The 15,918-nt window shown below is 37.8% G+C and overlaps 1 protein-coding gene across 1 annotated transcript in view; it reads left to right on the top strand.

Annotated features, from left to right (window-relative positions):
• Positions 1 to 15,425, top strand: part of MARCHF5 (membrane associated ring-CH-type finger 5) — a 55,236-nt gene extending 39,811 nt beyond the window's left edge. The window contains exons 3-6 of the mRNA XM_032608005.1: positions 3,602 to 3,732; positions 11,034 to 11,217; positions 11,342 to 11,508; positions 12,502 to 15,425. Of these exons, the coding sequence (XP_032463896.1) occupies positions 3,602 to 3,732; positions 11,034 to 11,217; positions 11,342 to 11,508; positions 12,502 to 12,618 (599 nt within the window). The 3' untranslated portion in view covers positions 12,619 to 15,425. The remainder of the gene's footprint in view (positions 1 to 3,601; positions 3,733 to 11,033; positions 11,218 to 11,341; positions 11,509 to 12,501) is intronic.
• Positions 15,426 to 15,918: the final 493 nt, after the last annotated feature.

Consider the following 15,918-nt stretch of genomic DNA (forward strand, 5'->3'; position numbering starts at 1 on the left):
TTTATGACCTCAAGTCATAGGATAGTACATGATAAGCTTCCTAATAAGAAAAATACGATTGAGGGACTGCATCCGGATGATTTGAGTGATTGTTCTTATTCATCAGATAGCTTGCCTAGATAATCTTTAGCTCTCAGAAATACCTCCCTTGGGTGGCAGTTTATAATTCTAATGGTATGTTTACCACTAGGCATTTATCCTTCCTTTTAAATACTAAGCTAATCTTGGACTAGTCTATCTGGAAAAGACTTGAGAGGTTTAGGCAAAATAAACTTAAGACAAAAGCCTAGACAGAATTTTGCCAGAAAAACTGGAAATAGAGATTATAAAATGCAGCCAGTGACTTCATTTAATCCAGCACATCTGTTGCATATGACCCAAGGGATAAGTAAAAAATTTCCAGAAGGAAGTATGAGGACTTATTTGTTTTTGTTTGTACAGAAGGAATTCATACCCAATGATTCAGAAGAAAATTGAAAATTGAGCTTATTCTGTTGGAACCTTTTGAGATCTTTAAAGGAAAGACAATTCAAACATCTATCTATTGTCCATGTTCATAATAGATAAAATCGGTAGTGACTGATTACTTTTTAGGAACTATGTTTTCATCTAGATGATCTGTTACTTTTTTTAGGAATTATATTGCTTTGCTCCATCAGTAGATCTTTCCACGCACCCTTTTGAAGAGGTGGGGGATGGGGGGGCGAAGGTCAGCTGGAAGCAGGTAAAATACCTTCTCTCCTAATACATTCTGATTCTGACTGGGTAGAAAATAGTCTCATAACTTGGGCTTCATACGGAATAATGAAAAAGGAAGACCTAGAGATTTTCATATCATAGTTTTTCATAAGTACCTCAGTAGAGAATTAAGCAAATTTTTGAGAATCAAAGGAATTGGGATTCGTCAATAAGCAAAATAAAAAGGTCACTTTCGCTTTGGAGCTCACATTCTAGTTCAGGAGCCAACAAACTTTTCCTGTAAAAAAAAAAAAAATATATATATATATATATATATATATATATATATATATATATATATAGTAAATACAGTTGACCCTTGAACAGTGCAGGCTTGGAGGGGGGAAGGGGTGCCAACCCTCTGTGCAGTCAAAAACCCACATATAACTTATAGTTGGCCCTCCGTATCCACAGCTCCTCTGTATCCCTCCCTATCCATGGATTCAACCAACAGAGGATTGTGTAGAACTGTGGTATTTACTATTGAAAAAAATCCTAGTGTAAGTGGATCCATGTAGTTCAAACCCGTGTTGTTCAAGGGTCAGCTAACTTTGCATGTGGCCATCTTTCTCGAAAACTTTATTTACGGTAACAGTGAGGTGGATTCGGCCCATGGGCCATAGTTTTTCAACCCCTATTCTAGTAGGTGGAAACAATAAGTAAATTAGAGTATGTTAGGTGGTAAGTGCTTTAGGAAAAAGAAAAATAGAGCAGAGTAATCAAATAGGGAGTATGATGAAGTAGAAGTTGACAGGGTGGGCCTCACTGAGGTCAAGAAAAAGAGGAGGAACCAGCAAAGGAGACTGAAAAATTAGTGACTGGAAAGAAAACCAAGAGATGGTGATGTCCTGGAGGTGCAATGATTATTGGGAAGAAGAAGGGAACATCTATCAGATGTTGGTGGTAGGCCAAATAAGAGGAAGGCTGAGATTAGACCATTGGATTTAGCTATGTGTGGGTTGTTAGTGACCTTGATGAGCAGTTTTGGTGGAGTGGATTTAAGAGAGAATTGGAGAGAGAGAGTGAAAACAGAAAAATCTTCTGAGTGATTTTGTTGTAAAGGGAGCAAAGGGAAAAGAAGGATCAAGAGAAGGGCTTTCTTTTTTTCTTTAAGATAGAATAAATAATGACATGTTTGATGAAAATAATCCAATAAAGGGTAGGGGGAAATGATGTAGGAGGGTAAAAGTGAATTGCTAGACCTGTGTCTTTGAGTTGGTGACAGAATGGGATCTGATGTATAAGTGGGGATTGACTTCAGATAGGTGTGATGTTGGTAGGTGGAAACGTGCTGTAAAGAGTCTGTAGTTGTTGTTTTGTGGCTTCAATTTTCTGATTAAAGAACTATCAATAGAGAATATGAAAGCTTAAGTTTTGAGGTTTTATATATACCTATTGGCTTTAACTTTTAGTACCAGCATTTCAGGGATCTTTGGTGACTTAGTAAAATGCTTCTTATTATGCCTTCTGAGAGGGTTATAAACTTAAACCTGCAAATTTGTGTATTTTAAGGATTAAACCCTACATTATGAGATTAAATAATGATACATGTAATGTGTGGCACAGCACCTGCTATCATGTAGAATGTAGAGTCAGTATACATTGAACTAGGCTTACTTTATCTCTTTGGTCCCAAAAGATGCGTTGTCATAGTTTTAAATGTTATGTAAGTTAAATTTTGACAATAATAAGTTTATATGCTAAATTTAAATCATAGGTCCCTTTGACACCTCTCCTAATGTTCTTCCTTCTTCACAGTATGATCTGCCTTTATACAGCGACTAGTAATATTACTGGCTCCAGCAATCAGGGGGAACTATTGATCAGGGCTCCACAGATGGATGCTTGTTCTTTTAATGATTTTATCATCATATTGCTATTTGAATTTCTTTGTACAATGAAAATAAGTTGGTTTTGTATACAGCATCCTCCTATAGATTGTAAGCCCCCAGAGGTAGGTAATACCTCTTATACATTTCTAAGAAAATGTCCTAAGTAATAGTTTTTATGTAGAGGGCATTCAACAAATATGATGATTACTAACCAAGTCAAGGTTGCATGTTCCTTTAGTTCAACTTGGATATTTAATTCTTTATTTAGGCCTTGCTCTAATTCAGGTCTAAGACTTTTCCACTATTCTGGAAAATTCTGGAGCTAAATTATATCAGGCTTAATTGCAATTATTATAATTCCTCCTAGTATAATTATTCCAAATAACTACCAGAGGAGATAATAACCAAATTTTGCTTTGTAAGCACATAATAATAGAAGCATAATGGGCATATACAGCTGTTGGAATGCCATAAAAACTGGCATGATCATTAAAAGTAGTTTGTTAGAGAATAGTACTCAACTAAATATAGTATATTGGATATCAAAGTAAGATAGGTTGACTTTGAGTAACTACAAAAAAATAGCCTAGGTTACCTTCACACACTATCAAGGAAGTAATAAGTGAAGTCAAAGAAGTGATAGTCTTACCAAGTACTATAGAAACTAATTGTGGCCAGGAACTGTTTGTGAAGAGCAAGTTGAAATGGCCATGTCATTCTGCAGTAGCCAGTGTCATTAAGAGAAGTAAGAGAACTATTTTCCTTTATAAGAAGCAGCTGTGTTAAGGCTTTACTCTTAGGTTTACTGATAAAGATAAAAATTCGAAGAGGCTATTTCCTAGGATTTAGGAAGTAAAACTCAGCTATTCATGCAGATGACTGAGAAATTCTAAATCTGTTCAAATCTAGGTTCCCATTACATTTATAAGTTATTTCTAAAGCATCAGGGCATCCAACTTCATAAAAATATTTTAGATCTGGTCTTTTTTTAATCTGTCTTGTGTTGAAACTTTGTTTTCTTTATATTATAGGTCCAGTTGTTTACGTCTTGGATCTTGCAGATAGACTGATCTCAAAAGCCTGTCCGTTTGCTGCAGCAGGAATAATGGTTGGCTCTATCTATTGGACAGCTGTGACTTATGGAGCAGTGACAGTGATGCAGGTTCACTATTTTATTCTATTTGATGATGTTACTTTTGATATGAAGATCAAACAGATTAAATAGATTTTTGTTAGGAGTTTTTAAAATTATTATTTGAACAAGTGATAACATTCTCATGGCTTAAAAATAAGAAAATATATAAAAGCTCTCTAGGGGAAAGTCTTCTTACTCCTGTCCTTCATTTGCCCAGGTTCCCCTCTCCTCAGGTAGCCAGATATATTCTTCCAGACTTTGTTTGTGCATATGCAAGATAAAATAAATATGTTCTCCCACACACATTATAGTTATCCCCCCAAAAGGAAATGTATTAGAGCTGAACCCCCCTTTTTCCAAAAACAATGAATCTTAGAGATCTTTTCACAGAGTATGGAGAAATCTGCATAGCATTCTTTGTATAGAATTTCAACAGTTTACTAACCAGTCTCTTATTGATTAGACAGTTAGTTACTTCTAGTTTTTTGCTATTACAAAACAATGCTACAGTTAGTAACTGTTGATGAAAATTAGAATGACTTAAATTTCAAGATTTAGTCCCAGGCCCTTGACTCTTCTCTCTGTATACCTCTTCTTTGAAGATTTCCAGCCATCTTAACTGTGCGTTTTGATGTCTTTCACCCTAATCTTTTCCCAAAATCAGTCCTATAAGAACAGCATGGTCCTTCTCCTTAAATGACCTCTTATGACTTCACACTCAATATTATTGAAATCAAACTTGTCTTTTCCTCAAATTGAAACCTAAATTTATTCTGTTATCATTTCTCTATATCTTTGATTCCTACAATTATTTTCCCATCTACTCGATATATAGCCTACATTCTGAGGATTACCTTTAACTCTTTCTACTTCATAGCGCTATATCCAGTCCACTAAGTCCAAGCAATTTCCATCTAGATATGTCTTAACATCTGTGCCTTCCTTTCCACAATCTTTAATACTTGACTTATTGTCTTTCTCCCATCATACCTGGATGGCTAAAGGAGCCTCTTGATTGTTTTCTTTAACTTCATTCTTTTCTGTTGATCCATCCTTCCAAATGAATCTTCCTAAAATAATACCTTTCAACAGTTTACTTCAAAGCTTAACGTCTCCTCTAACTTAAGTGATCATTTTCAAAAGCAGCACCTAGATTGGTTAAATGTTTCTTTTTTTTTTTTAATAAATTTATTTTTATTTTTGGCTGCGTTGGGTCTTTGTTGCTGCACGCAGGCTTTCTCTAGTTGCGATGAGCGGGGGCTACTCTTCGTTGTGGTGCACGGGCTTGTCATAGCAGTGGCTTCTCTTGTTGCTGAGCATGGGCTCTAGGCTCACGGGCTTCAGTAGTTGTGGCACGTGGGCTCAGTGGTTGTGCCTCGTGGGCTCTGTAGTTGTGGCGCGCAGGCTCGGTAGTTGTGGCGCACAGGCTTAGTTGCGGCGCACAGGCTTAGTTGCTCCACGGCATGTGGGATCCTCCCAGACCAGGGCTTGAACCCGTGTCTCCTGCGTTGGCAGGCGGATTCTTAACCACTGCACCACCAGGGAAGCCCGGTTAAATGTTTCATAACTAACTCAGTAATAGTTAACACACTTTGGTTTGTAGATGATATAACTTGCTTTTCTTTAATATAAATTAAAAGAATACATGAAAGAAAAAGGGATCGAAGGGATTATATGTAATATTCTAGAAGTTCCACATAACCTATCTAAATAATCATGGTGAGACAGAATATTGCAATGCTTCTTTATAAAATGTTGATGACACCCCAGAAATCTGGATGTAGTCACTGGAATGAATCACAAATCATTTGTCATAGGATAGTGGATAAAGATTGAGAATCACTGACTTGAAAAAGATTCCATTTCCTTAACCTGGTTTGTTATGCAGTGTTCTCCACAATCTTAACTTCATTCTACTTTGAGGCCTATGGGGCTGTCTCCTCCAACCCATCCTTATGTTGTTTAGTTTTTTTACCTCTGTCCTTTGGCTTATGTCACCCTCCCTGCCTAATACCTGTCCTTTCAGGCCTTTCTCTCCGAATTTAAACCCTCCTTCCAGGCTTAGTTCAGCCACTTTCCCTCCATGAAACTTATCAGGCAACTCCTGCCCAGTGTGATTTCTTCTTCCTCTGCATTCATGACATTTTTATTCCTCAAATGGCAGCCAATCCTGTGTTGACCAAGTGCTATTTCTTATATAGATTACCTAAGTTATTTAACTTTTGCTGTATTCAGGCCTTACTCCTCCTATTGGCAGGTAATTTCCTTGAGAAAGTAGAGACTATCTTATACGTAGGTGTTCCCTGTATAGCATATACACAGATGTTAACTTTAAAAGGCTTTCATAAATAGTGATTTTTTTAACATGACCAATTCTATCAGGTAGTAACAGGTTTGTTTAACTGACTATATGTTCTGTAATAATTTGTTAAGCTCCAGTAATGAGTATTAGTATATCATTAGATCCAGGAAGTTCAGGACCATTCACTAGGACTGACAAAGACCTGAAAACTTAGAGATTATACATTGTTTAATGTACAAATACATTATACAAAAGTATATTTTTGCAGATGGGGAAACTAAGGCCCTCTGAGATTGAGTGATTTCTCTTTAAGACCTAATTGACCATAAGAAATAGGATGGCTCTTTTTGAAAAGATATTAGGCTAGCACAGTCTTAAAAGAATTCTCGTAATTAATGAGACACTTCAACAACAGGAGCCAATTAAGGAAAGACTTCATTAACAGTATTTTAATTCAGTAAAAGTGAAAGATCATTTGAAGTTATGAAAAAAATAAGTCTTGAGCTGACCCTTGTAGAGAATGATTTGGATTGGCAGAGAGGAGGAAATGATATGAGCAAGGAGACAAAAATAAACATGTTAATGGTGACAGTAAAGAAGGTTAATGGTGACAGAAAAGAACTAAAATGATGATAATGCATATATATATTATGTGTTACCATTTAGATATAACCTTCACATGTACTGTCTCACTTGAAAAGATTTTTTTTTTAGCCCAGAAATGGGAGTGATTAGCTGTGACAGTAGATAGCTCCTGTTGTGTGATTTAAGAGTATTCGGAAGACTTTTATCTTTCTGAATATTTGATAGCAGTCGTGCCCCCTACTCCATCAGCAGAATTTAGGATTTTCTTTTTCACACTTAACTATTTTTTTTCCTTTTGTTCTCTGACTACTCTGAAGTTCAGGTAAATCAGATTAAGGAATCAGATCACTGTTTTTTCCCATTTATTTCTTCATGAACCAGTCTTAGGTTCGATCCCTTTTCGTTGTAAAGAACTTGAATGGTCCCTTTGATTTAAATTTCTGTTGAAAAGACAACTAATAGTTAACTTTTTCTTCCCTTAGCACCTGGCTGAACACCTTTCAAGCACTGATGCATATAATTCTTGCAACAATATTGTGACATAGATACTATCAATTATTCCTAGTTTACAGGTTCAGAGAGCTTACATGTCCAGTACCAGTACCACCTTCCAGCAAGGAAGAAGCATTAGGACTCCTGTCCCTAATCTAGGGCTCCTGAAATGATAGCTGGTCCCAGAGGCAGCTGGAGCATTGTATCCGGGAACAGTGGAACACTGACACCCGGCCCAGCTCTGCTTCTGCCTCTGCTGTAAAGCAGCCCCCACACGCATTGTCCCTTCTTAATTGTGTTGCATTTAATTACCCTGAATTCTAAGGAAACCTTTTAGTTCATTGCTGTTCCATCCTCCCATTTAAAAGTAGGGTTCTATAGGCAGTGCTTTAAAAGATCAAAACTTAATTAAAACTAACTCTTAGCATTTTAGCATTGATGAACCGCAGGACTAGCTGACTATGGAGATTTAGCTTTTAGCTCTTAAGCAGAAAAACAAACAAACCTTTCTCTAAACCTGCAATTCCGTAGGCCTTGATTTTGTACATGGATAAAATATTCTTAGAGAAGGGCTTCCCTGGTGGCGCAGTGGTTGAGAGTCCACCTGCCGATGCAGGGGACACGTGTTCGCGCCCTGGTCTGGGAAGGTCCCACATACCGCGGAGCAGCTGGGCCCGTGAGCCATGGCTGCTGAGCCTGCGCATCCAGAGCCTGTGCTCCGCAACGGGAGATGCCACAACAGTGAGAGGCCTGCGTACCGCAAAAAAAAAAAAAGAAAAATCTTAGAGAAGACATTCTATAGTTCCTGAATCTAACCTCAGAATTTAAGTCTTGAAAGTTATCTCTTTTTCAGTCTTAGGGCATAACATCAGAATGTACATGATCTTACACAAGATCTGCTGGTTTTATATTGACCAGAGTTAAATCAGCCCCATTGATTAATTCAACTTTCATTTATTACCCTTGAGTCTGACTGTAGCAGTACGTAGTATGACACTACAGGTGTTAACACTGTCCTAGTTCCTTAACGTTATATTTGCACACTTGTTTGATTTGATTGCCTCTTACCTCCAAAAGACGTCTGTTTAGCTCACCTTTTAATTCCCAGCACCTAGGCCTGTGTCTGGCACGTAATCATTATTCAGTTGAATGAATGCATGCAGGTATGCATGTAATGGTCAGCCTCAGCTTAAGCACGAAGCATGACTCTTTTTTTTTTTTTTTTTTTGTGGTACGCGGGCCTCTCACTGTTGTGGCCTCTCCCATTGCGGGGCACAGGCTCCAGACGCACAGGCTCAGCGGCCATGGCTCACGGGCCCAGCCGCTCCGCGGCATGTGGGATCTTCCCGGACCGGGGCACGAACCTGCGTCCCCTGCATTGGCAGGCAGACGCTCAACCACTGCACCACCAGGGAAGCCCGAAGCATGACTCTTGATCACAGGTGGGGAAAATGGGCTTTTGCTCACCATTTGCCCTGTTTTCTTTTTTATTTCCTCATTCTTAGACACCTGGTTGGAAAGTTTTTACTGCTACCCATGAGGAATAAATTTTCCCTTACTATAGTCCATACCTGAATATTCACTTTGCTTTATATATATATATATATTTTTTTTTTTTTTTTTTTTTTTCCTGTACACAGGCTGCTCACTGTTGTGGCCTCTCCCATTGCGGAGCACAGGCTCCGGACGCACAGGCTCAGCAGCCATGGCTCACGGGCCCAGCCCCTCCACAGCATGTGGGATCTTCCCGGACCAGGGCACGAACCCATGTCCCCTGCATTGTCAGGCGGACTCTCAACCACTGTGCCACCAGGGAAGCCCTGCTTTATATTTTTAAACCCTAAATTCTAAAAAGAAAACATAACCCAACAAAGGAATTTTTCAAATTCCTGAATTTATTTGCTAACACTTTGGGAGTATTTAAATCACATTTAGTTATAACTTTAAAGTGATCATAATATTGAAAATAATAAAATGATATAAAAAATAGAGTGTCATGTGACAAGCATTATAGGTAAAGACAGTTTCTGGGCTAATCCACTTTTGCCACCAGGGTGAGATATGTGTTTATGAAATATGGTGAACCAGACTATTTCACTTTAGGGCAGCTGAAAACAACCACCCTTCACATGCAAGATATGAGGTTGTTAATTTCTACGTGGAAACACAGAAGAATATCAGATACTGATACCATGGGTTTTGACCATTTGGAAGAGGCTAGTCCTCTGTTCTTTAATGTTACATCTTGGTTAGATAAATTAATCATGCACAAAAGTCTGGGCTATATCCTTAGCTGAAATTTTAAGAGCACCCAATTTAGTCCTCTCCACATGCTTTTTCTTTTCTTTTTTTTTGGTTGGCCACGCCACACAACATGGCATGTGGGCTCTTAGTTCCCCAACCAGGGATTGAACCCGTGCCCCCTGTGTTGGAAGTGCAGAGTTTAACCACTGGACTGCCAGGGAAGTCCCTCCACATAATTTTATAAACTATTTCTACCTGGATCAAGTCTGTTGTCTAGAATTTGAATTTGCCGTGACCATTGTCAGCTTCCTTATTTCACATCTTCTTGAAGTCCACCTAAAAAAATCTGCTATAATAGCTGACGTAAAGGGCATCTCATTTTTGAAAAAACATCCCGTTTACTTTTTCATGAGTTTGCTTTCCTGAGTAGATACTGTCCCTGGAGCTTTTAGTCTTCCCTACCTTCTTTTCTCCCTTCCCTCCTTGCCTTTCCTTCCTTTCTTTTCCCTCGTCCCTCTCAGAGATATAGACAAAGGCAAAGACATAAATTGTCTATATCAACAACCCTTTCTTCATAGTTTAATCCTCAAATGTGTACAGAAAAACTATATAGAAACCTTTATAGTAGTCTCCTCATATCAAGCTGTGATACCTGGATGGGCTAAAACCCCAAGATTCTGAAATAGTCTCCACTGTCATAACTGCCAAGAATAATCCCTCAGAGAAATATATTTAATTTGCCAGCATTTGAGACTTTTGGCTAAAGGGAGGTCATTTGAGACCTGTGAAAGAATTTTTAGGGAAATTTTCTAGTTAAAAGTAAGATGCTCACCAACAAAGTGGCCATGTTGAGAGACATGTAAGACCAAGATTGATCAACAAGTGAAAAGAATTTTGCCAGGAGGGGAAGTATGGAGATTCACAAATGTGAATTAATCATGTCCTTCTTGCCCTCTCAGATCTAAACCAATTGAGAAATAACTCCAAGACCCAGATGAGAGGGGAAGGATTGTTTTAGCTTTATTACCCCATAGGTAGGCACCCTTGGGTTCCTGGATTAGAAAAAGTGACTGGAACCTGGAACCAGAACTGGACCTCCTATTGCATTCCCTCAAATATAGACCTTGGAGTTGCATTTTAGGAGAGTTAAGTCTGTAGAGCAGGCATTTAGCCAGCCAGAGAAATCACACTCAATCCCAGACACCACTGAGCAGGTAGAAAGCCAAAGAGAAATGAGATTTCAGACTACCTCCTGAAGGCCGGTCCTGTCTCTTGGCTGGCTGTGCTTACCTCCTAGTAGGAAGAGCAGGAAAACAGTTGCTCTTCTGGAAGACACATGAGACCTAAAATTATAGCCCAGTCTAACCAAATTAAATAGAGGAATGGAAGCAAGAACCAGAAGTCCTCTCCCCTCTTTTGAAATGTAATCAATTAAAGCTTTTATTCCAATGTAATATGAAACAGCTTGGGAGCTTTTCTTTTTCCCAAAAGCTTTTCCCAAAAGCTTTTCTTTTTCTCATTTATAAGAAATGAGAGACATTTCTTATAAATAAATCAGGATTGATAGCTTTCCAGCTTATTTTTAAAACTTTTTATTTCTGTATTCTTTTGAAATTTAGCGTTTCCTCTAAAATGAATTGCACTCAAGCATGGAACCCTTCATTAGATAAGGAAGTGATTGGAGCAAATGCTATCTGTTTCACAGGTTGTAGGCCATAAAGAAGGTCTGGATGTTATGGAGAGAGCTGATCCTTTATTCCTTTTAATTGGACTTCCTACTATTCCTGTCATGCTGATATTAGGCAAGATGATTCGCTGGGAGGACTATGTGCTTAGACTATGGCGCAAATACTCAAATAAACTACAAATTTTGAACAGTATATTTCCAGGTAAGGCCCTGAATTGTGGTGGTAATGAACATACCAAATTAATCTTGTGGACGAATCCTAGCATGCAAAGATATTTTAGATATTCTGATTTATTAGCACTAATACTCTACATTTTTTCCTCTAGGGATTGGTTGTCCTGTTCCTCGAATTCCAGCCGAGGCTAATCCTTTAGCAGATCATGTCTCTGCGACCCGAATTTTGTGTGGAGCCCTTGTTTTTCCTACTATTGCAACAATAGTTGGTAAACTAATGTTCAGTAGTGTTAACTCTAATTTACAAAGGACAATCTTGGTAAGGTGGCTTTAATATTACTTTTTTCAAGTGACTATGCAAAAGAGAAAGAACTGTATATTTGTTTTAAAAAAAAAAAGAGGGCTTCCCGGGTGGCGCAGTGGTTGAGAGTCCGCCTGCCGATGCAGGGGACACGGGTTCGTTCCCCGGTCCGGGAAGATCCCACATGCCGCGGAGCGGCTGGGCCCGTGAGCCATGGCCGCTGAGCCTGCGCGTCCAGAGCCTGTGCTCTGCAACGGGAGAGGCCACAACAGTGAGAGGCCTGCGTAAAGAAAAAAAAAAAAAAAAAAAAAGAATGAGACTATATAAATATTTATACTACGGCTCCTGTGCCTTAAGTCTCTATTTGATCCCCGCTGTCATCCAATAGCAATAAAAAGAGGAGGATCCACTGCAGTAGTTCTAGTCTTCTGGAACTATGCTGTGGGAGTTCTCTCCTGGGATATGCGTGAATCATTACTCCCAAAAGATAGTGTTGAAAAGATTCTGCTCTAGGGTCAGACTGCCCAGGTCAAATCCTATCACAGACATTGTCTTTCTGAGAAACCTAAATAAAATTTCTTGATTTCTCTGTGCTTGTAGAATGGAGATAGTAGTGGTAGCTACCTCAGGATTATTGTGAGGGTTAAATCAGATAATTCATTTGAAGTGCTAGCACATAGTAAGCCCTTATGTTGTTTGATGTCATTATTATTGTTCCCACTTCTCCCCTCTGGTAGCAGCCTGCATATAATGCCTGGGCATTCTCTCTACTATATGAGAATGGATTTAGAGCTAAGTGGAAGGAAGATTACTCAGAGAGGATAAAGGCTTTCTGACCTCTAATGTCTATTCCTATCTTACCCCCTAGTAAAAAAAAAAAAAGAGAACTATTTCATTTGCAGTCATCTGAATTAGCAACAATGCTTGTGTCTTTTGTGATTTAAGTAAAATGATTTTTATTATGTTCCTCTAAATCTGCATTATAAAAAGCTAATTTTTCTCTTTTTTTAGGGTGGAATTGCTTTTGTTGCCATTAAAGGAGCATTCAAGGTTTACTTCAAACAGCAGCAATATTTACGTCAGGCACACCGCAAAATTCTAAATTATCCAGAGCAAGAAGAAGCATAAAACTGTGACTTCTCATTGTTCTGCAGTCCTCTCATTCTTATGAGTCTGTTATGTTGTTTTGATTCCATCATTAATGCACAGTAGTGGAGACTTGCGATAAGCTGCTGCTCTCATATTTTTAAGAAGTAAAATAAAGCACTTAGGGAAGGGGAAACCCTCTCAGTAATCACGGAACCTAAGGATGTGATTTGTTTTCATTGTTTTGTATGTACTTTTATGGCAGTCATCTGAACCATTATCTTGGCATGGTGAACCTGAGTTTTGTTCATATTTTCTTCAGACAGAAATGTAAAGATCAAACTGTGCAAATATTTAAAAATGCACATGCTGTTTTATTCAAAGGCCTCTTTTGTACATGTTCATGTTCAGTGTTTTCTTAGAATCAGCAACTCAATGAAGGTACTATGAGGATTTTTCTCACTGGCATAATTTGATTACAAGCTAAACAGGAGTATATGTTAATATGAGGAAATGTAAATTAGTTATACATAATTAACAAACCAAAAATGTATGTAAACATTCAAATGATTATCTGAACAAATGCAGTTTTGCTGTGTTTTTCTTAACCCATGTGATATCCTCCAAAACGTGTAGGGTAAAAATTCACAGGGCTTCCAGATCACTTTTTCACTATTAAATTTTATTTATATAATGTTGACATCTCATAGTTCATATTGTAATTTTGACTCATGCAGTCTTAATTACTCTGTGTGTGTGTGTGTGTGTGTGTGTGTGTGTGTGTGTGTGTGTGTGTGTGAGAGAGAGAAAGGCAGAGACAGAGACAGCGACATCAGGTCCTTCCATCACCGGAGTAAGGTTTTTAAATTCGTGTTTCTAGAAATTAGAACTGCCAGTTTATAGTAGTTTGAGCACAGAGAACGATTTGCAAAAAATAAAGTTATTTTCCTCTCCTTTCTCATCGATTCAGTTATTCAGGTATTTGTTGATCACCTCCTACTTCCCCAGGCACTATGCAAAGTGTTGTGGGGATACAGTGGTGAACAAAACAGACTTGGTTCCTGCTTTTATGTAGTTTACAGTCTAGTTTCAACAGGTAGAAAACCAGCAGTGAGTAAACCAAGGTGAGGCCTTGAGCTCTTTGTTTTTATACCAGTCAGTGAAGAAATAATTATGAAAACAAGTCTTGAGTAAATATTAAGGTCATTGTTTTTGTCAAATTATTATAAGAAAAAAAACCAATACTAATATTTTTAAATTTAAATTGCTTGTCATACTGAGGAGGCTAGCACCTTAATAGTCACTGTTTAACTAGTTTTATATTCATTTTTCAAAAGCAGTTATTTATTTTAAGCTCTTCAGTAGTGACCCTTTTAATGTTCAGCAATCTGGTCTTGGAGTGATTTTCATCAATTAGTATTAAGTTTTTTAAAGATAGTTCCAAAAACCCTATTTATTTTCTTGTTCACAGCATCTAATGCATGGCAATATGAATGTTCCCCCTTACTGATAAGTGGCCACTTCACTTTAGGATTGTAGCAAGTATAGATTGAGCTATGTTAGATTACAGTAGTATATGTTAACTTCAGTAATTTAAGACTGGTACCTTTCTATAGTATGAATGTCTTAATTTTGAGTTGTAACATGAAATTTATGTGAATGGCTATTGAACAAAGTTGTAATTACTTGGGGAGGAAGGGAATATTTGACTGACAGTGAGCCTTATATTAAGATCACTGCTACAGTTCTGAAGGGGAGATATAAAACTATGATTATATATAAAAATAACAGATTATATAGCTGTGCTTATAAAATGTATTGGCTTTCTTAAATTTTCAATATGAAAAGACATACTGGATATTTCCTGCATAATTTTGTTATATAGAACAGCTTTTAGCAGCCTTTACTAAAGTTACACAAGCACACAGTTCCCCATTTATTACTTTATGCCCAAAATGGGGGAATAATTGCTTGGATTTGTTTGGCATCGGGGCTTGTGAGGGCCAGAGAAACAACTCTAATCCTTTAGGGGCAGGGAGAAGGAGTTTTGAGGGCTGTGGGGAAGGAACTGCAAGTGCCTGGGGACCAGAGTAGCCTCAGCCCTGGAACTGAACACATTTAAATCTAAAGAGCCTTAGCTCAAGAAGTACCAGGTACCAGCCTCTTCAGAAAGTGTCCTGCACCACCCTGAATCAACAAAAGCATGGGCTGACTAAAGTTGGGTGGACCTAGGTTCAGATCCTAATTCTTTTAATAACTGTATGTATGACTTTCATCAAGTGACAACTTGCTGTCAGCTACAGTTTTCTTCATCTCTGAAATACAAGTAATACTTAGAAGACTGTTTCTAGGATTAACTGAGAAATTAAAGAAACAGAGAGGCACTTTAGCTAAGCTCAAAATAGCCTCTACAGAGCAGTAGTGTCTTAATTGCTGAACACTAGGAAAAGGGAACGAGGCAGTAAACGAGAAACATTAGGGGACAGATTAAGAGATGTTCTAGACTTTTGGGATGGGCAGGTATATTTGTGTTTTCCAGTTTATTTTCACGTTTCTTTACTGTGTTATTTCTATAAACTTTAATGTTTTAAACCTCTTTTATAAAATTCAATGACAACTGGTAGAATTCTCTTCTTTGCAGAATTTAACTTATCTCCAAAGTGGCAGAAAATATTGTTCATCATTAAATGATTATCAAATGACTGTGAAGATAAAATTAAACTGAGTGACTTAATTAGTCACTGCCTTGCTAACTGTGCTGTAATTTTTTTAAACGTCTTGTTTTTAACATAGCAGACTATCTCAACACTGGCTGGATTAGGTTAAATAAAGAATTTTTATGTCCTCTAGGTGTACTTTGTCTGTTGAACAACTTCCAAAACATAATTTGTTTATTCTGTACCTACTTAATTCTTTTTAAATCATAGTAATCGAGATACTAGTGAGATTTTCTCTTAGTACAAGTAATCTGAATTTTTTAAGAACTGTAAAGAAATTTGTCTTAATTTCATAAGCAGGCGAACCTAAATTCCAAGTATGTTCTAATTTTTAAAATGAATCCCCCCTCACCTACCCTCAGAGCCACTTGGACTATGATTAGACGAGATCTGTGGGTGGTCTTATGCCACAGGTATCAAAGTATACTCAGGTGGGTTGGGAACACAGAAAAAGTTGATTCCTCCAAGATACTAAGAACTTTAGTTTCTGGAGCAGATTAGAATCTTCCAGAATGAGTACATCAAATAAAGGCCTTTCCATCCATGGGTATAGTATTGTATCTAAATCATTTCACTGTCACCGTCTGAGAGACAGACTAGCAGAGAAAGAGCCATAGAGTCAGTC

The sequence above is a fragment of the Phocoena sinus genome, chromosome 16 (genome assembly GCF_008692025.1).
Source record: "Phocoena sinus isolate mPhoSin1 chromosome 16, mPhoSin1.pri, whole genome shotgun sequence".
Classification (NCBI taxonomy): Eukaryota; Metazoa; Chordata; class Mammalia; order Artiodactyla; family Phocoenidae; genus Phocoena; species Phocoena sinus.